The sequence below is a fragment of the Hyaena hyaena genome, unplaced genomic scaffold, assembly GCF_003009895.1.
Source record: "Hyaena hyaena isolate Hyena2069 unplaced genomic scaffold, ASM300989v1 scaffold_748, whole genome shotgun sequence".
NCBI lineage: Eukaryota > Metazoa > Chordata > Mammalia > Carnivora > Hyaenidae > Hyaena > Hyaena hyaena.
This window is the reverse complement of record NW_024081382.1, coordinates 523,054-550,296: the sequence shown is the minus strand read 5'-3', so window position 1 is coordinate 550,296 and position 27,243 is coordinate 523,054. Positions and strand designations below refer to the sequence as shown.

Here is a 27,243-nt window from a genome sequence, read left to right as displayed (position 1 = left end):
CAAGCCCCACCTTTTGCGGGCTCAAGCCGGGGCACTGTGACTCTTTACCAACTGGTACAGAAAGACTGAACCACCAGCATCCAGGATGAGTATGTCCTTCCCGTTAAATCCCAGAGTTAGCCCAACGTAGTGCTGGCGTCAGATAAGGCATGGACATTCTGGTGCCTTCTATAAGCCCTGGGTGGAAGTAGAAATAATAAAAATGGTCGCTGCAAAGATACAAGATAAAGAAAGAGGAGGAGGCGAGCCTAACTGCCAGATTTCTGATCTGGGTCACAAGCGGTACCATCAGTGAAACAGGGAATTCAGCAGGAGGAGCAAGCTTGAGGGGCGAGATAAGAGTTCAGTCTGGAACACGTTGAATGTGGTGCATCTCTGAGATTCCAGGAGGCAATGCCTGTGAGCATCAAATAGACAGGGGTAGGGTTTTGTGTGTGTGTGTGTGTGTGTGTGTTTTCTAGGAAATAAGGTCTGGAGAGATCTGGAAGTTTCAGTGGGTACAGAGTAAGTAAGTCCTCAATAAATCTGTCCTGGGCTGAATGAGAACCTCCCTGCCACCCCAATACTTCAGCCCCAGGCTCAGAAGATGATCTGGAGGACCCCACACAGACTGATATTAAGGGAAAACACAGTACATCCTTTGTCTGATTATGATCGAAGCAGACACCTGGAGGGCATATTTCAGCTCAAAGTACCCAAGGTGTGCGGCCTCTGGGGGGGCTCACCGCTGTCAGAAGTCAGCATGCAGGGCCAGCAAGAGCTTGTCTTATTGTCTTGTGCCTTGAAGATCTGGGAGGCATAAGAAGAAATTGCATTTTCCAAGCCCTGAAGCAATATTTGTTTTCCCTTCACGTCTATTTCCCTGGGTGTGTGTGTGGTTTTTTTTTTTTACTCTGTTGATAGATATTATATAATCACATTGTTTAAATATTTGAGATGGTGATTACACCACCATTCAATTTTAATTGCTACTTTTGTTAACATGTCAGACGTTTTCGAGCGAAATTAATTAGGACCAACCACATGATTGATGGTCTTTCAAATCCAAACCTTCAGAAGCTAACCCCTTTCATAACCCAACACTACAACTGCAGAGTGACTTTGAGCCATAGAACTTACCATCTCAGGGGATGTCTTCCCCTAAGGCCACATGTTGGTCATACCAATGATGAGTAAAAATGCAAAGCATACAGTTGAGAATAACAGAATTTATTTTTATGCAAAAATCCCCTCCATAGCAGGTCTGATGTGTCACTCATTTCTGTTTGAATCCTGTAAGTGACAGGCATCTCAGTACCTATCAAGACAGCCCCATCCATTGGGGGCCTGCTGTGATGGTCACCAGATCCTTCCTTATGCTGTCCTGGAATGGAGCTCCCAGTCACTTCCTCCTGTCACTTGTACATTTCAATTTCCAAAACAACACAGAAAACTCCACTTCTGACCTGAGGATTCCGTTGAGGACCGAGTCCTACAGGGAAATAAACAGAGCCACTAGACACCACTTTCGGCGCCCTGTGATTACATTGGGGCGGAGCTCTTGGGACTTCTGTAGCTGACTTCTCATTGTGGTGTTATGTCTACAGACTGAAAGGATTTGGGAAATCTTTGAGAAGGAGTTCTGAACAGATTAGCCAGTTGTCACACCCTCACTTAGAGGTCATTTTCACAAAAGGGCACACCCTAAAATCTACCTCTGCCCTTGCTCATTTAGGGGGATGGGTATCAGTGTTTGGAGAAGAGAGCTAACGTGCGATACTGGTTACTCATTTAAAAATCAGGTTGCATGTTCAAATATGTATGCATTTGAACATTTTAATTATATGTATGAGGTCTAATGCAGTCTAAGATGGCGCCTGGGAACTGTGGACATGTACTGATACAAGCAAATGTGCACTTTGGTCAGACTGAGGCAGGCTGCACTGGTTTAGGAGTTCAGCACTGCCACTTATTAACAGTGTGACCTTAGGCCTTAGCTTCTTCAGATGGAAAATGGGTATGAAAATAATTAACCTTGCAAAGTTAGAGTGTGGAATAAGTGACAAAAATCTATCGAGGGCCTGGCATTCAGCCTCGGTTGGATGAGGTGTTCAATAAATGGAGTGATTAGGAGTGCAGATTCCAATTTTATTTTTTTAAGTGTATTTATTTATTTTTGAGAGAAGGGGAGAGAGAGAGAGCCCAAGCAGGGGAGGGGCAGAGAGAGAGAGAATCCAAGCAGGTTCTACATTGTCAGTACAGAGCCAGATACAGGGCTCATACTCATGAACCGTGAGATCATGACCTGAGCCGAAATCAGAAGCTTAACTGACTTAGGCACCCAGGCACCCCAAGATTCCAATTTCAAATATGAGGAAGAATGTTCAGGGGGGGCCTGGGTGGCTCAGTTGGTTAGGCATCAGACTCTTGATCTCAGCTCAGGTCTGGATCTCAGTGTTCTGAGTTCAGACCCTGGGTTGGCCCCCCACATTGGGCATGGAGCCTACTTTAAAAAACAAATGGGTGGGGCACCTGGGTGGCTCAGTCAGTTAAGTGTCCGATTCCTGATTTCAGCTCAGGTCATGATCTCACTGTTCATGAGATCAAGCCTCACATGGGCTTTCTGCTGATAGCGTGGGGTCTCCTTAGGATTCCCCCTCTCTCTGCCCTTCCCCTGCTCACTCTCTCTCTCTCTCTCTCTCTCTCTCAAAATAAACTTTAAATGTTTTTCTTAAACTTTTAATGTTTATTTTATTTTTGAAAGAGAGAGAGACTGAACATGAGCAGGGGAGGGGCAGAGAGAGAGGGAGACACAGAATCTGAAGCAGCTCCAGGCTCTGAGCTGTCAGTATAGAGCTCGACGTGGGGCTCAAACCCACGAACGGTGAGAGCATGACCTGAGCTGAAGTCGGACACTTAACCAGCTGAGCCACCAGGGGACCCTAAATAAATAAACTTTAGAGAATGAGAAAGAATGTTCATTTAACTGATTTAGAAAATTAAATAGTAAAAACAGACATATGCAGCCTGTTAAAATATAGTTTAAGGTCATATAATTTAAAGTGTCTGCTGATGCTTGAAATTTCGTTAATTTAAAAAGTAATATTGGGGCGCCTGGGGGCTCAGTTGGTTAAGTGTCTGACACTTGCTTCTGGCTCAGGTCACAATCTCATGGTTCGTGAGTTCCAGTCCCACATCTGCACTGTGAGTGCAGAGTCCGCTTGGGGTTCTCTCTCCCTCCCTCCCTCTCTGCCCCCATCCAACTTGTGTGTGCACACTCTCTCATTCTCTCTCAAAATAAATGAATGGAACTTTAAAAAAAAAAAAGGATTATTAAAGCACTCTGTAATTAAAAATGTAGCTAAATAAGTAATAACCAATCATGATTTTAAAAATCCAGTTTTGGGGCGTCTGGGTGGCTCAGTTGGTTGAGCGTCCGACTTCGGCTCAGGTCATGATCTCACAGTCTGTGGGTTCGAGCCCCGTGTCAGGCTCTGTGCTGTCAGCTCAGAGCCTCGAGCCTATTTTCCCCACTCGTGCTCTGTCTCTGTCTCAAAAATGAATAAATGTTAAAAAAATAAAAATAAATTAAAAATACAAATAAAAATCCAGTTTTAATCTCAGGCCCCAACAATTTCACCAGGCAGCCTTCCACATACGCACATATAAGCACATTTATCGGTGTGATGTTAGCATGTCCAGAATGAGCTCGTGGCTTACACTGTTCTGCGGCGTCTTTTCTCGTGTCACGCGTGGACAATAACCAGCTCAGTCTTCTTCCCTGTCGGGTATCGTTCTGATAGATTTTTAAAGGGAGGTTTCAGAAGAAATGATGCTGGTGAACTGTGGTGTTTTCTTGGGTCCATGATCCCAAACAGGTGGATGAAAACACAAAGATTCAGGTTAACATCTGATATTTCATCTCTAAAATAGAGCAAAGATCTAGATGGCGGGAAGGAAATACTCCAGAGAAGACAGGTGGGGAATTCCGGATAAGTGGGGATGATTTCTGTAATACTGAGAATCACCCCGCAGTTATATGGCTCTCTGCCATTTATCTTACAGTTGGCACTGACAGGACAGCAACCCTCCAAGGACAGAGGGACCCACTGTCCCCACCTTAAACTTAGAGAAGACTGAGCCTCAAAGAGGCTTCCCGGCAGCTGGGAGGCCAAGAGTTGGGAGGAAGGTGGCGGACTGGGGTGTTGGTCTGCTTAACAAACGTGATTTTTCCAGACTGGACTCCTCAAAGCCCTCCCTCGTCAGCAGAAAGACCGGTGAAAAAATGCAAAGTGCCCCCCCTCCCCCCGGGTGTCTGACCTTGTGTGCCGTGCAGACCTGAAGCTACTTCCTCGTTTCTGGAGGAAATGCGGGTCTGGGACATCAGGCTGAGGGCTGTTTGTGGCCCAGGGTCTGGTGAGCACCTCTGAGGTGCCAGCGCCCTTGTTAGAAATCACTGAATGCGGGGCAGTGGAATCTGAGCTGGGCCCGTGACCAGCTTCTGTCCCAACCTGGCTGCATGTACCCCCGACCCCCACCCGGTCCCCGTGAGGAGATGCTGTGGCCCCAGCTGCCAGAGGGGCTGGAGCCACAGTACTAGTCCCCGGCCAGACACTGGGGCCCTTGGGGCCTCCGTGAGCGCAGAGAAGGGGAGGCGACCTCACTTGCCCCCAAGTTTACAGGATGAACATCTCTGTGCTCATCCACATGGTTTCAGAGGTGAGTGGGGAGCCCGGCATCATCTAAGGCTGACCCGAGGTTTTAAGGGAGCATAATGAGGAAAAGGGGACAGGAGACCCTGCCGGGAATGGACGGTGGCGTTCAGGAAGTTTACTGAGCCATCCGGCCCTGTCCAGGCCACAGAAGTCTGGTGCGATGCCGCAGGTAGGAGGCAAGGAGACTTTGTCCCTCCGACAGTGTGACTGCGGGCCTGGCCGTCCTTGGCTCCGTCCTTGGCCCCGTCCTTGGCCCTGTGGGTGTGGCTGACCTTGGCAGTGCCGGGAGCAGGGACTGGAAGTCCAGGCTGCTCACTGAGGGGACAGACACTGTTGACTGCTAATATTGTCATCCCGAGGGGCGGAGTCAATTGGCAAACCATCTTCTCCGCAGCCTGGACTGTGCGAACTAAGAATCACAGTCTTTCTCGGGACCCCAAGCAAACTGCCGGGAAGGTGACAGATACCGGGGCTCCTGACCTCAGGAGGCACTGGGGGCCTTGCTTAGCTGATCTGTCCTCTGGAGGCGGCCTTGGACATGCAGGGCTTGCCACTGTGAGGACGCCACAGCCAGCGGCTCCTCAGCGCTCTCATGAAAACACGCACATCCGAGCACCCGGGGGGCTCAGTCAGTTAAGCATCTGACTCTTGATTTCGTCTCAGGTCATGATCTCATGGTTCCTGAGATCAAGCCCTGCGTTGGGCTCTGCGTTGAGGGCACAGAGCCTGCTTGGGATTCTCTCTCTCTCTGCCCCTCCCCTACTCACATGTGCTTTCTCTCTGTCAAAAGAAAAAAAGAAAAAAGAAAAGAAAATGCATATGTTCCTCGGTTGTGGAACGCAATGCACCACACCTCAAACCCCTCAAAGGAAAATGGAGACAACTGCAGCTTTTAACAGGAAGAGATGGGATCTAGAAACTTCTGCTGGGTTCATAGAAAGTGCTGGGGTTTTGTTGTTCCTATGATTCAATGTCTTTAAAGGAGTGGCATTCAGTCTGGGTCTGAAAATCCTAAAGATGTCCAGAAGTTCCTCTAGAGGGAGCCAGATGGAGGCTGAGAAATTGGGGTTCAGCGTCCCCCATTCCCAATCCACCCTGGCCATTCCACTTCTATCTCATTTTTTAAAAACACTGGACTTATTGTAAAAGTTATTTAATTACTACAGTTTTCATAAAACTACTAAATCAACTACTAAAACCAAATTTGAAAACCACAGGTCTGTTGCCTCACTTTTCCCAAGAACGCTGGTCCTGACATTTCATGCATACATAGCAGAGATCAGTCAGCCTTGCTTTGGGAGAGGAGAGAGAAATTTGTTCACTCATTCCACGAATATTTCTCGAGCCCGTTCTTTGTGTCAGGTACGGCTGCTTATGCATCATGGAAGTTAAAAAGGTCTAATAAGTACTTGTCCTTGAGTCGATTGTAAGTTTTGTGTCTCTGGCATAGAGTTCAGAGAAAACGGTAGGAGTGTGGGCTCAGGGACAGGCCTGGGCTTCTCCCTGTGAATAATTGGAGCCCTCTCAGATCTAGCCACAGAACCAATTCTCTTCAAGCTTATTTTCTTTCTCTCCAGCTTATTTTCCGTACCTTCAGTTGGTGAGGGCTCTTTATTCCAGTCATGCTTTTTCTCCCCACTCTGTACTGTCCAGCTGGTGACCATCTTAAGCTAATGGGAAGTTTTAACAAATAGTTTTACAGCTTCACTTCTGATATATTTTTTTGGCCCTGTTCCTTTTTCATGAGGGGCTGTTTGTCTAATAAGAACGCTGTAACACGTAAAGAGAACAAAAATAAATAAATAAATAAATAAATAAATAAATAAATAAATACGCAAGCCTGTGTTATATTAAGGCACTGAGATTTGGGGGTTGTTACTGCAGCATAGCCTCACCCATCCTGATTAATACAACTCTCTCTATTCTTATTTCTTGGGCAAAGTCCTGTTTCTCATCCCATAGCTAAAGTGTCCCCCAGTTTGTGAAGCCATGTTCCACCCCCCCCAGGGTAGGGGCAAAATCTCGTTCCTCTATGCACACAATATGTTTTAGCACAAAATAAGTTTTCCTGAATTTTTCTGTGTCTTTGTCTATCACCCCCACTGGCTGAGAGCAGAAGTTATAAATCATATATAAATGTTTGTTGATAGACTAAATGAATATAAGTACGGTGTTTAGAGATTGCTTCTTTAAGTCTAGCACTTAGGGCCCATTTCTGAGCTGCAAAGAAACAATCTGTCACCATGTAAGTGACAAGGTGCAATTGTCAGCATCTGCCTGACAACTTGGGTTAGGTATCAAAGTTTGAAATCGAGGGGATTAGAAGAGAGGGTTTGTGAGATTTCTTTAGACACTAGCAGCCAGTGCCCCGTGAGCGTTGCAGAACCAGACGGAACCCTTCCTTAGCAAGTGTCAGGGAAAATAGCGCAGTCCTCCACACTGAAACAATTTGTTAGCATTTACAAGTTCCCATTTTTCTGTATTTTAACTTCTAATTGGTTTCCTCTTTTGTGCTAAGAATGCCATCTGTCCCTTTGACAGGTTTTTGGATTTGATACCACTTACCAGGAAATATGACCATCATAAATATTGTAAGATAATTCTAGCGTCCATCCCAAACAGCCCTGCCTTAGTAACTTCACACAGAAGCCACACTGTTCCTGCGTAGAGATTTTACCATTTTTCAAGCACTTAGTATGTTAAAACAAAGCTTTTCACCCCCACAGTCCCTTGGAGCTCATGATATAATGCAAGGTAACCTACATGGTCTTATTTTGATTGGGGATCTCACATCTGCTCTGTTGCAATAAAAAGGGTATTATTACCCCTATTAGTGGGTGAGAAAACTAGACTGCTGAAAGTAGACTTGCCGAAGATATAGAAACAATACGGTATCAAGATGTTAAACGTAATTTCGGAATCTAAATCCATTGCTCTCTGGATATCATTTCTCCCTTAAGGAAGAGCAGGAATGGGACTCATTCCCATTTTATGAACCCAGAAAATGAAGCCAAGAGATGCTGGATGACCAATGTAAGATTCTTCAAGAAACAATTCACAACTCTAGGCTTGAAGCACTCATTTCTTGTGGTCCTGTGCTTAATCACTACCTTGCGCTACCTGGCTGCCTCGACTTTGGTACTTTCTTCCAAGTGCAAAGTCACTTGGGTCAAGGACAAGCTAAGGAGAGGGAGGGGGAACCACCCAGGGGTGGTTCTGGCTGGAGAAAGACTCATTAACTAATCCCAGTACATCAGAGGAGCAGCTCAACATGGAACCCAAGTGCTGTGCTGTGTTGGTGTCGGGTTGACCAAGATCTTGCAGGCTCAAGAACGAAGATAGGCCCATCATGGCACCTCTATTATACACCAAAGACTTAATGGATGCTACTCCACTTAGTCCTCATGAATGCTAATTTAAAGATGAAGACATTAAGGCTCAGAGTGGCTATCTGGATTATCTGATCTGGCAGAGCTTGCTGGGCTGTCTGGCTTCAGAGCTTGGTTCTTTCCACCATGCAAGGCAGCAGAAACTACAAGGTGTGGGGATAGGGTGGGGAAGGTTCCTTCCACTCAGGAACTGCTACCCTTGTGAGGGGGAGTTACACATGACAGGACCCCCCCCCACCAAAGAAAGTAGTGGATTATGCAAGCTGGCGGCAGGCTGTATATAATCAGTGGGGGCTTGTAAGGGAAGGGCAGGATTGGGAAAGATCAGCATTCCTTTCTGGAGCCTCCAGCTGATCTTTGAGGAGAGGATTTGAAGCAGAAAAGAGACTTTCTTCTTCTTCTTCTTCTTTTTTAATGTTTTATTTATTTCTGAGAGAGACAGCGTGCGCAGGGGAAGGTCAGAGAGAGAGGGAGGCACAGAATCTGAAGCAGGCACCAGGCTCTGAGCTAGGTGTCAGCACAGAGCCCGACGCGGAGCTTGAACCTACAAACCATGAGATCATGACCTGAGCCTAAGACAGACCGACTGAGCCACCCAGGCGCCCCAGAAAAGAGACTTTCTAGGCCAGAAGCAGTAGTTTCTGGAACTGGACAGATAGGGGCTTATCACCGATCACTATTTAAACACAAAGAAACTGAAAGGGCCCCCGGGCAGATATTAAGGTGGACCTGGGTGGTTCTTGGATCTATAGAGAGTGTCATCAGCATTGAAGGAAATTGAAATGAACAAGAATCAATGGGCAAATCAACCATTTATTATGTAATCTCTTGAAGAGAAGGTCTGAGAAACCTAGCGGATGGTGGATACGCCCAAATTAAGTCCAGGAGACAGGAAAGCGGTTCCTGAGAAAGAAGATGGGATCGGAAAGTTTTGCTCTATCTGCGGGGCCAAGGCAAATGGCTTTGCAGAGCGAGTATGCAGTCAGGATTCCTTGCAGCCCTCCGAGGCTCCTTGGAAGACTGGGTTCCCCTCCGTGCAAACCCTGGAGTTTCCGGAGTGCCTATTCCCCTCACCCACCCCCAGGGTGCCTGGCCCTGAGCCACCTACCTGCCTCCCGCGACTGCATTCCCATCTTGCCTTTTCACCTGGAGAAAACAGGTAAATGGGGATTTCAGGTCTACAGCAGCGACGGCACCTTCCATCCACAGAGTTCTTTGCAGCTCGAGGAGCTTTTTCCTACACCCGGGTTTTGCCCTTTCCCCAAGACTCTGTAATATACGAAGCCTGAGAAAAGTCTTCGGGGAAGGGGGCTGTCTACACTGCCTCAGAACAACGCAGACTCACAGCCTTTGAGGGGAGCGCAGGGCCTGTCGGATACTTCTCATTTTCTAACTCTGTCTTTCAATTACTGGCGTTCAATGAGGATCATTTTGTTTGAAACATAATCGCGCCGATAACACTCTCCACCCCGAACCCCTCTCATTGCTGGATCTCAAACTTTCCTCCAGCCTCAGAAGTCAAAACAGCAACAACAACAACAAGCATGTCTTGCCTCAGGCACAGGCAACATCGTGTACTTTAAATGGCTTTGGCTGGTTTGAGTTTAATCCTAATTAAACCACGGCCCTTTTTTTTTTTTTAATGTTTTTTATTTCTAGGAGAGAGAGAGAGAGAGAGACAGCGTGAGCAGGGGAGGGTCAGAGAGAGAGGGAGTCACAGATTGAAACAGGCTCCAGGCCCTGAGCTGGCAGTCAGCACAGACCCCGACGCGGGGCCCGAACCCACGAACCGCGAGATCATGACCTAAGCGAAAGTCGGACGCTTAACCGACTAAGCCAACCAGGCGCCCCAAAACCACTGCCCATTTTGTCCGCTCTTGGTCTCCTTGAACCCTCTCTCAGTGGACACAGTGCAGTCCCAGTTTGGTCTGAAAGGATGCCAACCAGCCTGGGAAACGCAAGAGAATTTCGAGAACCACTTTAGGCTTCAGGAAAGGATCCTTTACTTTCCCCCAAATGATAAGCTTAGTGCCTAGCTTTCCTGGGGAGTAACAAAAATAAGTTTTTGGAAAAAGAAATTAAATTGGCTCATCATCCCATCGGTTTAAAAAACAAAGAAAAGTAGGAGGAAAGTTTCTCCCTCTTACCTATCTTATTCCATTCTTCAAAATAAACCACTCTTAGCAACGTGCTGCGCGTGCCTCCCAATAATTGGTTACGGGTGCCCATATCAAAACGGCAGACACATTGACCTGTACTTTGCTCATTTTCCTTCATACGCACCGATATTTTCCTAGCCATTACCTAGAGATCTAATGCATTACTTTTAGTGACTGCTCATTATTTGACCATTCCCCTGTTGATGGGCATTTAGACTGTTCTCAGTATTTTCACTATAGGGAAAAATCCTGCAACACGCATCCTTGGGTACCTATTTTTGTTTTATTATGTCTTGTAAGATGGAAGAGTGGGATTGCTTTTCCTCTGGGATCTGGAACATCAGCCCCGGAGGAGAGGCCCCCACCCCCTCCTCAGCCTTGCCAACACTTGGGCCAATCTGCTAGACCAAAAAATGTTAATCTCCTTGAGATTTAATTTGCATTTCCCTGACTACTGGTGAAGCTGAGCATCTTTTCATATGTTTATGAACAATTTGCATTTCCTACTCAGTGAATTACCTACTCTTACCCTGGACTCCTACTACTATCTAGCTGTTTTTTCTATTCAATGTGTAGGAGCTCTTTGAATACATGGGGTACACTTTTTTCTCTTATATACAAGGCAAGTATTTCCCATCACAGTGTTGTTGTTTGACTTTGCTTAGGGTGCACTCTAACTGTCAATTTTAATTTTTATTGTAGTCAAATATATTCAATTTTTCCTTCCTTGTTTCTGGGCTGTGTCAGAAAATACTCCTATCTCTCTTTTCTTCTGATACACTTATAGTCTTACTTCTTTCTATTTAAATCTTCAATCCAGGCTTTGCTTTCTTGGTTTTTTCTTTTGTTTTGTTGTTGTTGTTTGTTTTCTGTTTTGCGGTTGGGGAAGGCAGGGAGCTAGATTTCCTATATTCCAGATGAAGAGTCTGGATTTAATCAGGAGAGAATTGATGCAAGTTTTTTTTGTTTGTTTGTTTAGGAGTGGGGAGAGACCCAAGTGAAGTTCTTAGGAGCAACCGTGGTCCCTGAAGTTGGACCAAGGAGACCCTTAACTTGTGATCAGGAAAAAAAAAAAACCACCTAGACAGTGTGGATCTCCTAGTCAGTTGCGAAGCTGGACCCTTGTGAATGTGTGTGTGGTTTGTTTGGTTTTTAACAAAGGGTTTATAGACTCCAACATCGTCCTCCCTCGAAAATCTCCTTATTTGTAAACCCAGTCCTGTGTATAACTCTATGCTATCCTATCCGTTGGTCCACTTTAAGAGCGTGTCTCTCTGAGTCCATGGTGAGGTCTATGAGTCATCTCTGCTCTGATTTGGGATGGAGTTACTGTGTGCGGAAGCAAACCCTGTCTTCGAAGCCATCTGAAGATTTTATTTAATGTGCATCCACATAGCCTGAGAGCGTTTCAACATACGAAAAAGAACAGAGCAGGATTCTCAAGCAGGATTCTCAACAAGCAGACGAGGAAGCGGCCGAAGCAAGGTTTCTTGGTGGACAGTCTTTTAACTTGCCACTTGTACATGAAGGCACCAATAAATACTTGTTGAATTTTATCATTCTGTTAACCTTCAAATTCAAACTTGTCAGTAATTACTGGTTTGCATTAAAAGGAGGAGATTAGAGATTGAGGTCCTGGAAGAATACCTGATTTGCTGGGAGGCACACTGCAACCGGTCTCTGGTCTCCGTGTCCCCTCTTCTTCTGTTTTGTTTTGTTTTTTAAATCAAGGGACAGAAGACAAATGGCATGGTGAAGGGCACACATCGGGTGAGAGAGGACAAAGGTAGGACTTTTAAATGCAGTAAAGGGGGAGGCCATCTTGGCCTATTTTAACTAACCATCCTTTCCTTTGGTAAAATGGTAAGGCAGGCAACTCTGAGTGCCTTTTCTGGGCACTGTTGCTGCTGAAGAAGGTTCTGGAGTGACACTCGTTGCTCTCTCCCACTGTTGCCAATAAACAGAAACTATCTTGGAAGAGGTGGCCACCTTAGGACTCCCCGGATCTCTGCCTTTGAGCAGTATCCTCAGGGACTTACCGAAGACGGCTATTGCTGTAGACACGTAACTTTGCTTTGCCCCCGAGGGTTACTCCTCAGCAAAACAGACAAGGCCTGTCCTTTAGGAGCTCACAGGTCTAGCGAGGGAGGCACAGCCTGTTCCCCTCACCCGCAGCCCCCTGGGGGAAGTGGGCATTAAACCAACATTCCCAGGCATATATAATTACAAATGGCTGTAAGTGCTCGGGAGGGAAATCCAGAAAGCTTGCGCAGAGCACAGCAGGAGGGCTTGGTTTAGATTAGGGGGTTAGGGAAAAGCAGAAGTGGGGGTGTTAAAGGCTTTTGCAAAGGTGAAGTGTTTTACATGTGTGAAGGAAATAATAATAATAAAGGTGCCTGGAAGGGCAGCCCAGCCTCATTCATGGGCCACTTCCTAGAACTCTGAGCATCCGCCGCTCTCCCCGGAATTATGTAGGCATCCAGGGTAAGGACGGGAAGAGCCCTCACAAATGCTAATGTGTGTGCATTTTACAGGCTGCCCCCTGACCCTGCATCCTCATCCATAACTCATTTGAATGCCGAGGTGAATGGCCGGGGTGAGTCCCATTTCCAGTTTGGGAAAAGGGAGAGGGAGAAGCTTTGCCGCACCGATCAGAGGGCCGGTTCCCCGATCCCAAACCACCCAGGGAATGTTTTCCAAGGAAAAATTCCACCTCATGGGTATTTGGTTGTGAAGAGGGCTGCCCAGGGGATCCAGGCTTTTCCCGCGGGGGCGGGGGTGGGGTGGGTGGTTGGGGGTAGGGACAATAATCTGACTTCTCCCCATCCCCCAAACACCTGTAAGATCGCTTGGCCAGAATAAAATGACGATGTGACAGTGGCGGTGGGATAAGCGGGGGTAAAACTGGCGGATGGAGGGCTCCGTTTCCCGGAAACCTGGACCGGTAATCCCGGGACCAGCAGACACTAAGGTGCCGGGCACTGTTCTAAGAGTCTGGATAACGCTCCTCTCTCAAAACAACCCTGTGACGTAAGCACGGTCACCAAAGCCCAATTTCACAAATGAGGGAACTGAGGCACAAAGCTAGCCATAGCAGCTTTTCTTTTCTTTTTTTTAAATTTATTTCGAGAGAGAGAGAGACGGCGTGAGCAGGGGAGGGTCAGAGAGAGAGGGAGTCACAGACTGAAGCAGGCTCCAGGCTCTGAGCCGGCAGTCAGCACAGAGCCCGACGCGGGGCTCGAACCCACGAACCGCGAGATCATGACCTGAGCGAAAGTCGGACGCTCAACCGACTACGCCACCCAGGCGCCCCCACAGCAGCTTTTCTTTTTGTCTCCAATAATTTGCAGTCAAGGGTTTTGGGCCGAAAGGTTTGCTCTCCAGGAGGTGGGGACCCCTACTTCTGTGGGAACCTCACCAGCCTCCCCATAATTCGGGAAAAGACTAGCTCTGAACCGGCGAATTTGGGAGCCCGCGGGGACAGGTCTCAGGCTCTTCCCCCTCGGAAGCCGCGCAGCCCCGCCCCCCCCCCCCCGCGCGGTGCGGCGGGGGCGGCGGGGTGGCCCCACTCCGGCCCCGAAGACCGGGCCCTGCAACCCCGCTTTCTTCTCGGTCTCCGCGAGGTGTCGCCTTCGGCCGAAGAAACCACCGCGGCGCCACCCTCGTAGCCCGAAGTTATTTATTTATTTTCAAACAAGGGGGGCGCCCCTCTCCTTTCACTGCAAAACTAGAAACATCCTGCGGCCTCCTTCCTACAGGGGCGCGTCCTCTGACCGTGCACCGTCGGTCTAGCCCCCCTTCGAGATCACACGCGCGGCCCCGCCGCCGGGCCTTGCTCGACGTCGGCGTCGCGCTCAGCCGAACACAGACGCAGCCAGGGCGGGGGCTGGGAGAGGAGCCGAGGCTCCCCCCACCCTCCGCCGCCCACCCCCCAGAACACACCCCAGGAGCCCTTCGGGAAAAAAAAAAAATTTAATGCCAAGCAACTGCCAGGCCCGCAGGGTGGGTGCTGCGTTGCACCGCTCGGCGCGCAGCTGGTTCGCAGAGTGCACCGGGTGCAAGCCCGGGGGTCTAAAAGCGAGGGAGGAGCACACCCCGGGCTTTCCCAGCTTTGCAGCCTCCTCTCTGCAAAGAAGAAAAGCAAGTGGCTTTTGGCGCGAAAGCCTTGGCGCCTCCCCTGATTTTTATGGAAATCAAGAGGGCGGGGTAAAGCCGCTTTCCTCGGCCTTTCTCCCTCCCCCTTGTCTGTGCCGCAGCCCCCTTCTCTCCCCGCCCCCCGGGTGTGTCAGATTTTTCAGTTAATAATATCCCCCGAGCTTCAAAGCGCAGCCAGTGACAGTCATCTGTCTGGACGCGCTGGGTGGATGCGGGGGGCTCCTGGGAACTGGGTTGGAGCCGAGCTAGCGCTAGCCAGGCGCAAGCGCGCCCACACCGCGGCCACCCGAGGACCACCACCACCACCACCACCACCCCCCCCGGGCCACCCGGAGACCCCCGCGCGGAACCGCCTCTGGATCCCCGGCAGCCGGTGGGAGGTAAGGAGCTGCGGTTGCAAACTGCCCGGCGCGCCCCGGGCGGCGAGCGCGGCGGGAAGGCAAGCGCTGGATGGGATCGCGGCTCGCGCCCCGGGCGCTCGAGTATCCTCGGGGGACTGTTTCTGCTTCCGAAACAAAACCGTCTCGGGGTTTTCCCTGAAAAGCCAGTTCCAGCCCCGAAGGCACCCCGGGTGGAAGAGACCCGCCCTAATCCTTTTTGCAGCCTTTGCCAGGGGGTTGTAATGGCTTCATCGAAAAGAATTTCGCCCCTCTCCGGAACGTTTACCCGTGCTTGAGCTGACGGGGAGCGGGTGCGTCCTTACCCCGAAGCTGGGGTTCTCCAAAAGGTGCCCCGGGAGGAAGAAGAGGGGGGTTAGGGCGAGGCCGCCGCGGTGGTAATCTGGGTCACGACTGCTCCAGCCCCGAGGAGACGCGGCTCTCCCGGCGACCCTGCACCATGCCCGGGAACTGGGGTTCAGGCTCTCCCCTCTCCCAGGAAGAGGATGTTGTGGGGGGGGTGGAAAAGTGGGGGGGTGGGGTTAGAGAGGTTCAAAATAAGCTATTGGCAGGACTGCGCTTGCAGCGGATGGATTGCTGAGGGGCGTCTGTTCTAATGGGGGGGGCGCTGTGGGTTTGGGTGCCCGTCGTCGGTCTCAGTCTAGAGAAAGGCGTTTTCCCTTTGCAAAGTTTCCTAAATCGCCCGCTATCTCTTGCACTCCCGAGGTTGCAATTTTACAAAGGAGGGACTGAAGGGGCTCCAGATCATCTGGCCGGTAGCTCAGGGTTGGAGCCTCGGGCTTCCCTTGAGCAGCTGGACCTACATGGTGCAACTGTGTTGTCGGGGAGCTGGAGGGAGCTAGGATTCTGCAGCCTTGCGCAGCCCCCTCCCCCAGGCACTGCCGAGTGTGAATGAAATGGCAGTTTCCAAAGTTGCAGAGCCACGCCGCCACCCCCCGCATCTGCATGCCCCCTCCCACCCCCTGTCGTAGACAGCTTGTACACAAAAGGAGGGAGGGGAGAGAGCGAGCGCCAGAACTTCCTCCACCTTCGGGAGCACCAGGCGGAGTGGGGGGCTTGCAGGGGAGACGGGTGAGAGGGGGCGCCCACCTCCCCCCCCCCATTAGGCGTCGCTTGCCAACCCTCTCTTGGTGTGTCTGTCGGTTGCAGTGTCGGAGATTGGCGCGGGCCCCCGCCCTCCGCGCCCCCCACGGGAAGGAAGCACCCCCCTAACTAAAAGGAGCGGAGCGGAAAGAAGCCTTCATTCGCCGGCCAGGAGGCGAGCCGATGCCGAGCTGCACCGCGTCCACCATGCCGGGGATGATCTGCAAGAACCCAGACCTTGAGTTTGACTCGCTGCAGCCCTGCTTCTACCCGGACGAAGATGACTTCTACTTCGGCGGCCCCGACTCGACGCCCCCGGGGGAGGACATCTGGAAGAAGTTCGAGCTGCTGCCCACGCCCCCGCTGTCGCCCAGCCGTGCCTTCCCGGAGCACAGCCCCGAGCCCCCGAACTGGGCCACCGAGATGCTGCTGCCCGAGGCCGACCTGTGGGGAAACCCGGCCGAAGAGGACGCGTTCGGCCTGGGGGGCCTGAGCGGCCTCACCCCCAACCCGGTCATCCTGCAAGACTGCATGTGGAGCGGCTTCTCGGCCCGCGAAAAGCTGGAGCGCGCGGTGAGCGAGAAGCTGCAGCACGGCCGCGGGCCGCCGGCCGCCGGCCCCGCAGCCCCGGCCCCGGGAGCGGGCGCCCCCAGCCCTGCGGGCCGCGGGCACTGCGCGGCGGCGGGGCCGGGCCGCGCCGGGGCCGCCCTGCCCGCCGAGCTCGCGCACCCGGCCGCCGAGTGCGTGGACCCCGCCGTCGTCTTCCCCTTCCCGGTGAACAAGCGCGAGCCCGCGCCCGCCGCCCCGGCCGCTGCCCCGGCGGCGGCGGGCAGTGCGGTCGCGTCCGGGGCGAGTGCCGCAGCCTCGGCCGGAGCCCCGGCCGCCGGCACCCCGCGCCCCGGCGGCCGCCCGGCCCCCGGCGGCGACCACAAGGCCCTCAGCACCTCCGGAGAGGACACCCTGAGCGACTCAGGTAAAGACCGTGCGGGGGGCCGGCTGCCTCCCTGGGGTCCCGGAGCGGGGGTCGCGCTCCCTTTGTTACCGTCCGTGGGGGGTTGGCTTTGGGGGACGGGGGGGTATTTTGGACGTAGTGCTGATGGCCAGAGGGCCAGCCCCGGGAGGAGAAGACGGGGAGCGAGAGCTGCCCAGAAGGTGTTCCCCAAAGTCTCCCCTTCACCGAAGTGCCTTCCACCCTCCCCGGGAGCCTGACGCTTCTCACCCCCGTCTCCCACCTCCCCGCTGCGGCCGGTCTGAGGGAAACAATTAGGAAAAGTTGGGTGGCCGAAGCCGGGCGCGAGTGGAGAGGCGCGCTGGGTGCGTTTTCTGGGCAGAAACCTGTTAGCGCGAGGGTGGAGAGGGACTGCCTCGCAGGTCCGGGGAGGGCGGCGGGGGGAGAAGACACAAAGGCGGTGCAGACATCCTGTGCAGGGCGCAGCAAGGTAGAGGGAGGTTGCACAGATGGCTACTACCGCTTTTATTTATTTTTTTTTTCAAGCCTCGCTAGTCTTCCCCGCCCTCGGTGGGTGGTGGGCTCTTTGCTCCTGGTCCGCGGCCAGCAGGCGGCGATATGCTGGCCCGGCGGGCGGGCCCAGGATCTGAAAGGCTGGGGGTGGGGGGAGCGGGGCGCGCCCCCCTCCCCTCCCTCCCTCCATCCAGCGGCCGGTGGCAAGTACAGCGTCGGTCGTGTACATTCTCTAGGGACTGCCTCTGCACGGGGTGCAGCGCCCACCGGGTCCAGTTTTGTCTCTGGCCGGAATTCCAGATGGGGAGTGATTTTGTGACCCAGTGCCCTTCGAGGTGGGGGCGGGCACTGAGACCCTCCAGAATGCCCGCACCCTGAAAGCACCCGCTGCTTGGTTCTATTGTGTGCCTCTGTCTGCCGCAAGCTGAAGGGCTGGGTTAAAACCCAGACTTTGCCTGGGACTCTGGAGGTAAAGAACTCTGTCCAAACACTTGAATAGCCCTTGTCCTGGCAGCGGGGAGCTGGGGGCCCCCTTGGATCTTGGAAACCAAGGGTTTTCAGAGTGCAGGTGGATAAAAAAGCCCAAATTTCCTTGAGGGCCGAGCACGGATCCGTGCAAGGCTCCTGGAAGGAAACTTGGTGATAAGCCTCCAGTTTGAATCGGGTCTGTCCCTTTAATGTCTGTGACTTGACAGCTCTCGGTGAGGGAGCACTTCCTTCCAACAGCTGTCTTCTTGGCAGAAGACCAAAACACTGGCTTAAAGGGACCCACAGACTGGAACAGCCTCACATTTCGGCTTTAGAACAAATCCCACAATTGTTCAGCTTTCCGGCCCCCTTCAGATCAAGCAGAAGATGTGTTTTGATTTTCATGCTTGCATTTTAAACAATAATTTTCGAGCCCGGCGAGGTAGTAAAGGAGGAGAGAGGAGGAAGTGTAGACACGATGCTACATGTTTTTGTTTCTGTTATTGCTGGGGACTTGGAGAAGAGGCGCCCCCACTTTGGGGGTTTAGCGTTCCTGTGGATTCTGACTTTGTAGTTACGATTTGGTCTTTGTTAGATGAACACCTGCTTACCGATATACAGAACTCAGGTTCATGGCAGGCGGGTTATTTTTCTGGCTTCGTTAATTAAAGTGCCCTTTCACGTTTAAGGGCTTAAAATCAAACTCAACTATGTGTCAGTTGCTAGACTAAAACGCTCCTAAAATGGGGATCCTCAGTTCTTAAGTGTGGAGACAGAAATACGAGCAAGTCTTTGGGACAGACTAATGATGACCTGAGCTTCCCATTTGCTGAGTATCGGTCTGCTAGGCTCGACTCTCGCCGGTCGACTCAAGAACCCTGTGGTTTTCTCCCCATTTAAAAGCTGAGGAGATGGAGGCTTCGAAAGGTTAAGTAACTTGCCCAAGGTCCCACAGCTGGTGTTTGATGGGAGTCAGGATTCTGCCCGACCCCCAAAGCCCAGGTTTATATTTTTGCCACCTGCTAAAGTCAGAGTGGAGGCTGAAACGTCTAGCAGTGTGGGGGAGGTGGGATTCCCAGATGTGTTTAATTTCGAGACCTAGGGTACAGCGCCATCCACGTCCCTGTGGATGGGAGCCACAACGGTGTGTGAGGACATCGGGGTAGCCCTTGCGTGTCTCACTAAGAGAATGACTCCCCTCTTGTCTTTAGATGATGAAGACGACGAAGAGGAAGACGAGGAAGAGGAAATTGACGTGGTGACCGTGGAGAAGCGGAGGTCCTCCTCCAACAGCAAGGCCGTCACGACCTTCACCATCACCGTGCGGCCCAAGAACGCAGCCTTGGGTCCCGGGAGGGCCCAGTCGGGGGAGCTGATCCTCAAGCGCTGCGTCCCCATCCACCAGCAGCACAACTACGCCGCCCCCTCTCCCTACGTGGAGAGCGAGGACGTGCCGCCCCAGAAGAAGATCAAGAGCGAAGCGTCGCCGCGCCCCCTCAAGAGCGTCGTGCCCCCCAAGGCTAAGAGCTTGAGCCCCCGCAACTCTGACTCGGAGGACAGCGAGCGCCGCCGGAACCACAACATTCTGGAACGCCAGCGCCGAAACGACCTGCGGTCCAGCTTCCTGACGCTCAGGGACCACGTGCCAGAGCTGGTGAAGAACGAGAAGGCCGCCAAGGTGGTCATTTTGAAAAAGGCCACCGAGTACGTCCACTCCCTTCAGGCCGAGGAGCATCAGCTTTTGCTGGAGAAGGAGAAGCTGCAGGCAAGGCAGCAGCAGTTGCTAAAGAAAATTGAACACGCTCGGACTTGCTAAACGTTTCTCGAAACTGGACAGTCACTCTGCCACTTTGCACATTTTGATTTTTTTTTTTTTTTAAACAAACATTGTGTTGACATTAAGAATGTTGGATTACTTTCATATCGGTCCCCCCGTCGAGTTTGGATCTGGGTGGGGAGCAAGACGTGCAGGGTTCTGCCCGGGCCTCGGGAGAGGGCCCTTGCCGTTTTCCCTCCACGTCACCTCCGAGGCCACGGTCGAAGTTCGTGACAGTCGGGAGCCTCTGGGCTGTTGAAGTCACCTTGTTTGTTCTAAGTTTCCAAACAACCGAAAGTCATTCCTTCTTTGTTAAAATGGTGCTTAAGTTCCAGCAGATGGTCACATAAGGGGTTTGCCATTTGATAACCCCTGGGGAACATTTCTGTAAATACCATTGACACACCCGCCTTTTGTATACGTCCTGGGTAATGAGAGGTGGCTTTTGCGGCCAGTATTAGACTGGAAGTTCATACCTAAGTACTGTAATACCTCAATGTTTGAGGAGCGTGTTTTGTATACAAATATATTGTTAATCTCTGTTATGTACTGTACTAATTCTTACACTGCCTGTATACTTTAGTATGATGCTGATACATAACTAAATTTGATACTTATATTTTCGTATGAAAATGAGTTGTGAAAGTTTTGAGTAGATATTACTTTATCACTTTTTGAACTAAGAAACTTTTGTAAAGAAATTTACTATATATATATGCCTTTTTCTTAGCCTGTTTCTTCCTGTTAATGTATTTGTTCATGTTTGGTTCATAGAACTGGGTAAATGCAAAGTTCTGTGTTTTAATTTCTTCAAAATGTATATATTTAGTGCTGCATCTTATAGCACTTTGAAATACCTCATGTTTATGAAAATAAATAGCAATTAAATGATGCAGCTTTTTTTTTTCTTTAATAGCACTAGTTAAGCTCTAACCCTCCAGCCCTTGAGCGCTAATAGTACATGTGTTCTAGAGGGAACTCGAGTTCTGCAAGTAGTTCTTTTGTATCTGTGCAGTTGGGGACAGGTCACTGTCCCCACCTAGGGTGGAGAGAACTGAGTTTAGGGAGGTGAAGGCATTTCTTCCAGATCACGCAGAATGGAGCGGTCATTTGTGACTACGTGCTGTAACTCAAATAGCATTCAGTAATTCACTAAACACTTCTGTGTTGGCCGTTTTGCAGAATTTAGTGGGGACTCTGAATTTTTTCCCTTTGTTTATCTGAGTTCAGACTTAGTCAACTCTTAGTGAGATGTATAATCAAGACACGCAGGGTTGTGAAACTTGGCTATTTTGGTTTTACTTGTAGAGAGTTGGCTTTAGAAGCTCACATAGTTTGTCTCCACGACTGTAGCCTTCAGAATTCACTAGGATTTGAGGTTGTATGTTGGGCATGGTAACAGAATAAAAGATGAAGTTGGTTCCTTCCCTGAGGGAACATTCCATCTGCTGCACAAATGGAAGTCCTGAGGCAGACATTGTATGGTCCAGATCAAGGGCCATGTTCCATTCTGGAGAGACTGGGGTGCTTGTAGCTCTGTTAGCCTCGCGCAGGTGCTTGGGCTGTCCTGTGGAGGCACGACTAACCTTTCCTGGCCCTGGAGGACGGCCAGGTCAACGGACTGGAGGAGGCACAGTTGAGCTAGGAAGGCATTTCTGAGCTTCCCTGATGGGAGATGATGATACCTTTGCTTAAGAGGCATTCAGCGTCTCGGAGCGGAAAGCTAACAAATAACCTATTTCTCTTTGGGGTGAGGAGTGGTTCTCGGTCACTTCTCTAAGGCTTCATTCATCAGAAGTTTAGCTCTGAACTGAAAAAGGCCTTTGCTAAGAGGACTGGTCCAGCGATGATCATGTTTGTCTTGGTCACGCAGTTTGGGAGTGGCCGTGGTGGGAGAATCCAGGCCATGTGGGTCCCTTTGGCTCTTTTATAAAGGCCAGCGGGGGAATAAAACTTGAAGTCCCCCTTCTCCAGGTTCACGGCCACTTGCCCTAAAGCTCTGAGGTTGGCGGTACTGCCGTGGATATTTTCTGATGGTCAGAGCATGCTGAGAATCCTCAGTATCTCGTTTCATCTCTCCACTTGCCCCCTTCCCACACTAGAAAATAATGAACCTTCTTTGAAAGTCCTTTTTGAATTGTCATTCCGGAAGGCTTCCTGTCCATTTGCCCCAATCTTCTGCAGCCTCTGCAGTGTGTAACCATGAGCCAAAAAAAAGTTAAGTGGCCTCGAAGCCATTGAGATTCTTGAAGCCCTGCTCGATCATCCTGATTTCTCTGTTTTGGGGCCCATAAGGGGACTACCTAGGTGTTTCGGATGAGACAGAACTCTTGCCAGCGGTAGAAAAAAACTATTGAGATGAATAAGGCTCTAAACTAATTCCTACCAGGTTCTCTTTTTGCTCTGGCAGCTGGGAAGCTCAGAGCCAAATCCCATGCTCTCAGTCTACATTTCTGGTACCCATCCATCCTTTTCTTCTAAAGCCTGTGACCTCTTGATTTTCATTGTTAGTTTAACCGCCCCTTTTAAGTTCTTTATTTTGTTACATCAAAGAGAACTTTGTGCATTAGGCGGATTGTAAATATGTATTGTAATATTAACACTAAAGTGAAATGCCATTTATTTGCCTTTCCTGGATCAGCTGAGGGAGAGTGTCACCCAATTTAGCTCTGCAATTATCTATAAAGTAATTGCTGTGGTCACAGAAGAATTGGAGAACTCATTTCGGTCACGTGAGAAGCCATCTCTGTTCCAAGAGCGGTTTTGAGCCTGAGGAGCTGCTCTACATGTGTTAGATCAATAAATCGTAGGACTTAGGCAGAGCATAGAGATTATCTCATTGAACTGCTTTTTTTCATAGAATGGGGTCATGGGCTCCCATATCGAATTAGCGGCCCAACCCAGGACTGGAGTCCCATCTCCAGATGACCGCTGAGCGCTCTTGCCAGTGTTGGCTTTCTTGCTGTTTACCCTGTCGCCCGCCCACCCCCAGCACCCCGCTCCGCCTACAGCATGCTTCTCTATTAATTCATGATGACCGACCCTGCATGAAAACTTCGAATGGCCCTCCCCCCTGTAGAACATGAAGTTCAGATCCTTCAGTCTGGTGCATGAGGCTGTTACCCCCACCCTCACCCCTGCTTGGGCTCAGCAGCTCCGTCACCCCCGGCTCCTACACTGGTGCTCTTGTTCCAGGCCCACCAGACAGGGCCACGCTCTCACCTCATGCATTCTCTCCTCTTGGGTTACCAGTTTCTGTTGGTTGAAATCCTTTTCAACGTTAAATGGCAGACCCAGGGGCATCCTGCTCAGGTGGCCGTTCCCATTCCCCAAGGTGGGCCTCATCCAGCGCTGGATCTGACGTCCCTGCTGGAGACGAAGAGCTCTCTTAATCACCATGAGGTCCCCAAAGGCAAGTACTGTGTCCCCTTCACCTCTAGTCCTCAGCCCCACTTCCCTGGCGACTGACAGGTGTGAGGACTTTGGCAGATACCGGCAGAATGGCTGGTGAGTGAGTAGGCAGCAGGGGAAGGAGTTTGGGGAGGACCAGGCAGGCCGGAAATCCTTTGCACATGTGCCTCTCGCCAGCCCTGATTTGTAAGCTCTAAGGTTAATACAAATGGGGATTATATACAAATACATCCCTAAGACATCACTGAATGTCTAGTACCGGCAGCTGGATGTGAAGGTGAATGCGCATCGAGGCCTGTCTTCAGGAAGCCCACAGTCTGGAAGGGAGGTAAGTCCCCAGGCCTAGTGTAGAAGCAGGGAAGACAGGAGGGGCTGGTGGAGGGTGGAGGAGTGCTGAGCCAAAGCATGGGAGAGGGTCCTATGGCTGAATCAGGCTCTGTCCTCCAGTCTCCAGTTTGGAGCCTTCTCTCGGTAGGAGGAATCTGGCTTGCTGGTCTACCACACGCCTGAAGAGGCTCATGGATTTATCGGAGGCCACTGACTATTTGTGTGCTGATGGTGGCACCAAACCCCCCACCCCTGTGCAGCGCTGTGGCAATCACTGACGGTCTTTTACACTCAAGTCTCCCGACCTTTCAGGAGTGTTGGCCAGTTCATCGTAAACCCATTTTTGGGAGTTGGGTCTTCTGGCTTTGACTTTCATTAATTTCTGTGATGGCTGCCTTGAAAATCCTGGGGTGTTTTTTTTTTTTTTTAAGTTTATTTATTTATTTTGGGGGGTGGAGGAACAGAGAGAGGGAGAGGGAGAATCCCAAGCAGGCTCTGCACTGTCGGCACAGAACCTGACACGGGGCTTGAACTCAGACCCTGAGATCATGACCTGAGTTAAAATCAAGAGTCACACACTTAACTGACCGAGCCACCCTGGTGCTCTTTGGGGCTGTTTTTAGAATCAGAGGTTATTAGATTTGGAAGAGTCTTGGAAGCCATCGAGCTCAATCTACCACATCAGAGGTAGGACTGCAGAGAGGAAGCAGAAGAGCATACGGTCTGCTCATGGGCAGTCTTTCTTCTTTCTTCCCTCCCTCCCTTCCTCCTTCTTTCCCTCCCTTCCTCTCTTTTCTGCCTTCTCGCAGCGAATATTTATTTAGCCCCTATCATGTGTCAAGCACAGTTTTAGGCACTTGGGAGACATCAATAAAAGAGGCAGAACTCCCCCCCCCAAATCCCTGCTTCTCATGGACTTTATAAAGTCTAGGAGAGTGTGACAACAATGGAAAGAAATATAATAAGCAGATATATTAAATAGCATTCAATAAGGTGGCAGATGCTTTGAAAGGGAAGGAGAGGAGGAGGAACTCAGGGAGGCACCGCAGGAGGAAGGCAGGCTGCAAGGGTGGGTAAATGGTGGGGAAGGCGTGCCGGGCATAAGCTGAGGGCTGGGCCCCAGGGGGACAGCACCCAGCTCTGAGCGCTGTGGTGGCCGCTCGGCCACCAGGAGTCAGGCCTTAGCCTTCAGGGCTCTTCCTCCTGCATCTTCCTCTGGACATTGGCAAGTGCTCCCTCCCCCTCTCCAGCCCCCTCCCGCAGCCTCTCATTCACTCCCTCCAGGGGAAGCAAGAGATTGGATCTGAAGCAAGACTCTCCGGTGTGAATGTGACTCCCACACCCACGAGCTCTGGGTTGGGCCTTTGCCCCACGGGGACAACAGGGGGTGACGGCATCCCCCACTTCACAGGGGTTTTCAGGGGCATCACAAACTAACTTACATATAGCCCACACGGTAGCACCTCCCACATGATGGGTGCGATTTAAGTCTGGCCAATAATCTGATTTTTTGTGTACAGGAGCCTTCCTCCCTCCACTTCCCCGGAATGTTACTAGGGCAAAGAATCCCTAAGAAACATTTGTTGGTAGAACAAACCCACAAGCCTGAGATCCACAAGAAGTTTTCAGACTTTTGTTTTTCAAAAGAGGCCTTACAAAACCTAAAAACGGGTACCTTGGAAACAAATGAATGTGAGCTTTGAAGCCTATTTTAAGACGGAGCCTAGGAATTTGAGTGCTGCAGAACATCTATGCCTTCTACAATGGTTTATTAGTTTTCCTTACTTGTAAAGGAAATCTCTTCATAGGCCACTGACCAGGGTTACCTGATCTCTTTTGATATTGACGTATCATGCTACAAGACATTCATCCTGAAACCTTTGACCAGGAGAAGTTAACAGAGCCTTTTTATGGTTGAAGTAGACAGACCTACTGGTACAATGTGCATTTGGGGAAACACACACAGCACGAACTCCCAAGATAAATGCAGAGGATTTGCTGTGCGATGTGCTCCGAAGCGACCACACAAAATTCTACTTTCTTTGGCTTTCAGGCGGACCCCAGATTTTCAGCAGGCTTCTGGGAGGTGGCGGGGGGGTGGGTGGGTGAGGAAACAAATGCATTCCTTCATGAATCGGCAGCCTGTTAAGGGTTGCGTTTTGTGTGTAGGCTTTCCTCTGCCATTTTCCCACCGGAGGGCCTGCAAGCCAGCTCTCCACTCTGCAAAGTGAGGTACCAAGTTGACTGGGAGGCAGCTCTGGATAACAGAAGTACTTAGTGCGTAGGCAGAAGCCCTCAGCTTGGATCATAGCTCAGTTGTTGGCCGTTTTCAACCTCAGCACAGAAAGGTGACACCCTCTTTCTCCACTGTCAAGTCCATGAGTGGAATGGGTTGGAGCCGGTAATCTCCAACTCCCTGTTTCAATTTCAGTGAAGCATTGATCCTCAGGGATAGCTTGAATCGCTACAAATGTCTGTAGTGTTTGTGAACATCCTCGGGTCGGAAGCCCTGGGCATGCATCTTGGCTCTGCCGTACACCAAATCTGTGGCTAAGGGCAAGGTGCTCCCCTCTGACCTTCATTTTCTTTGTCTCTACAACATCAAGAGTAATGACCACCTCACAAGGTACTTGGAAGAATTAGGTGACATAAAGTATACGAGGGATGGACTAGCCCTCTGGAGACTGCCTATGTCAGCTTTCTATGGGCTCTGATCTCCATAGTCTGCTCTTGTCCAACATCCCCCTCCCACTTCACTACCTGCTTTCTGGAGTCACTTCTAAGTGGGCCTTCTCCAGGTAGTAAGTGCCTTTAGTGATGCCTTTTCTTTATAGGCACCTCTCTGGTTGCTGCGCAGGACCGAGAACAAGGCTTCACTCACAATATCAAATTTAAATATTCGTTATATAGTTACTACCTGTGAAAAGACTTGACTAATTGTTCAAAGCCAGCTAGAGGGTCTCAATTTGTGCAAAAGAACTGGCTGCAAAGACGTGTCTCACCTGGAGCTAGAGGAAGCTACGATGCATACAATTTTCAATTGCGTTACCCAGCTGAAAACAAAATGTGATCACAGACATCTAACATCTTGAGGTTTTGCTTGGGTTGGTTTAGCCACTCTTCTTTGGCATGAGGCCAAAAAGAACAAGGAACTGATCCCAGAGACTAGAGATAGGACCCCTGCTGGAGCGCTCGTCAGATGCATTTCGTCGGTGAAGAGAGCAGGGTTGAGACTGGAGTTGACTGACGGAAATGGTTTGATCGCATCTGCGTTTGAGAGTAAAGCTTTCCAATCCCAAGTTGCTCCTCCTCCTGAATTTGCCAAACTAATATTTCATAGCCTGTCTTGAGGGTAAATCATCTTTCCACCATCTTTCTACCTCTGCCCCCAAACATCTCAGTAAAATAACGAAGTTGAAGGCTTTCTTGGATGTCTTTAACCTTAAACTTCCAGGATGGCTGCGAATACATTTCGTCTGACGCTTCTGGGAGATTATTTCCCCTGGACTGTTACCTCCCTTGGAAATTCCTCTGGGTAATAAGTGCGCAGGCATCAGTGTGGCTGTGGTTCGAACCTCTGTTGTCTTTGGCCGACTGCGCGTGCGGCTGCTGTGTCAGGTGTGATCACGTGTTCTGGCCAGGAAGCCATGGGAGGACTTTTCTCTTGCCCACAGAGATGAACCACAATGTGAAAGTGTCAGGGCAAAGAAACAACATTTAGCTTCCGTGCAGATTAAGCCCTGGCGTCGCTGGACGGATGGAGGCTGAGGGCTGGATAATTTGGAGCGGAAACCGCCATAAAATGCTTATTAGGATGTCCACTGCCATTCAAGGACCCTCTCCGCAGCGTTTGCATTTGAGGGGTGGAGGGAGAAGTCCTT

At 50.5% G+C, this 27,243-nt stretch overlaps 1 protein-coding gene across 1 annotated transcript; it reads left to right on the top strand.

Annotated features, from left to right (window-relative positions):
- The first annotated feature begins 15,964 nt into the window (after positions 1–15,964).
- Positions 15,965–20,515, top strand: MYCN (MYCN proto-oncogene, bHLH transcription factor). The gene is made up of 2 exons (XM_039218315.1): positions 15,965–16,851; positions 19,020–20,515. The coding sequence occupies exons 1-2, from the start codon at positions 16,062–16,064 to the stop codon at positions 19,622–19,624; spliced, it is 1,395 nt and encodes a 464-aa protein (XP_039074246.1). The 5' UTR covers positions 15,965–16,061; the 3' UTR covers positions 19,625–20,515.
- Positions 20,516–27,243: the final 6,728 nt, after the last annotated feature.

Bases quoted from the DNA above. Each gene is read 5' to 3' on its own strand.
- MYCN (XM_039218315.1), top strand. From the start codon at position 16,062: ATGCCGAGCTGCACCGCGTCCACCATGCCGGGGATGATCTGCAAGAAC. The intron at 16,852-19,019 runs GTAAAGACCGTG...TCTTGTCTTTAG, and splicing joins GGACACCCTGAGCGACTCAG to ATGATGAAGACGACGAAGAG.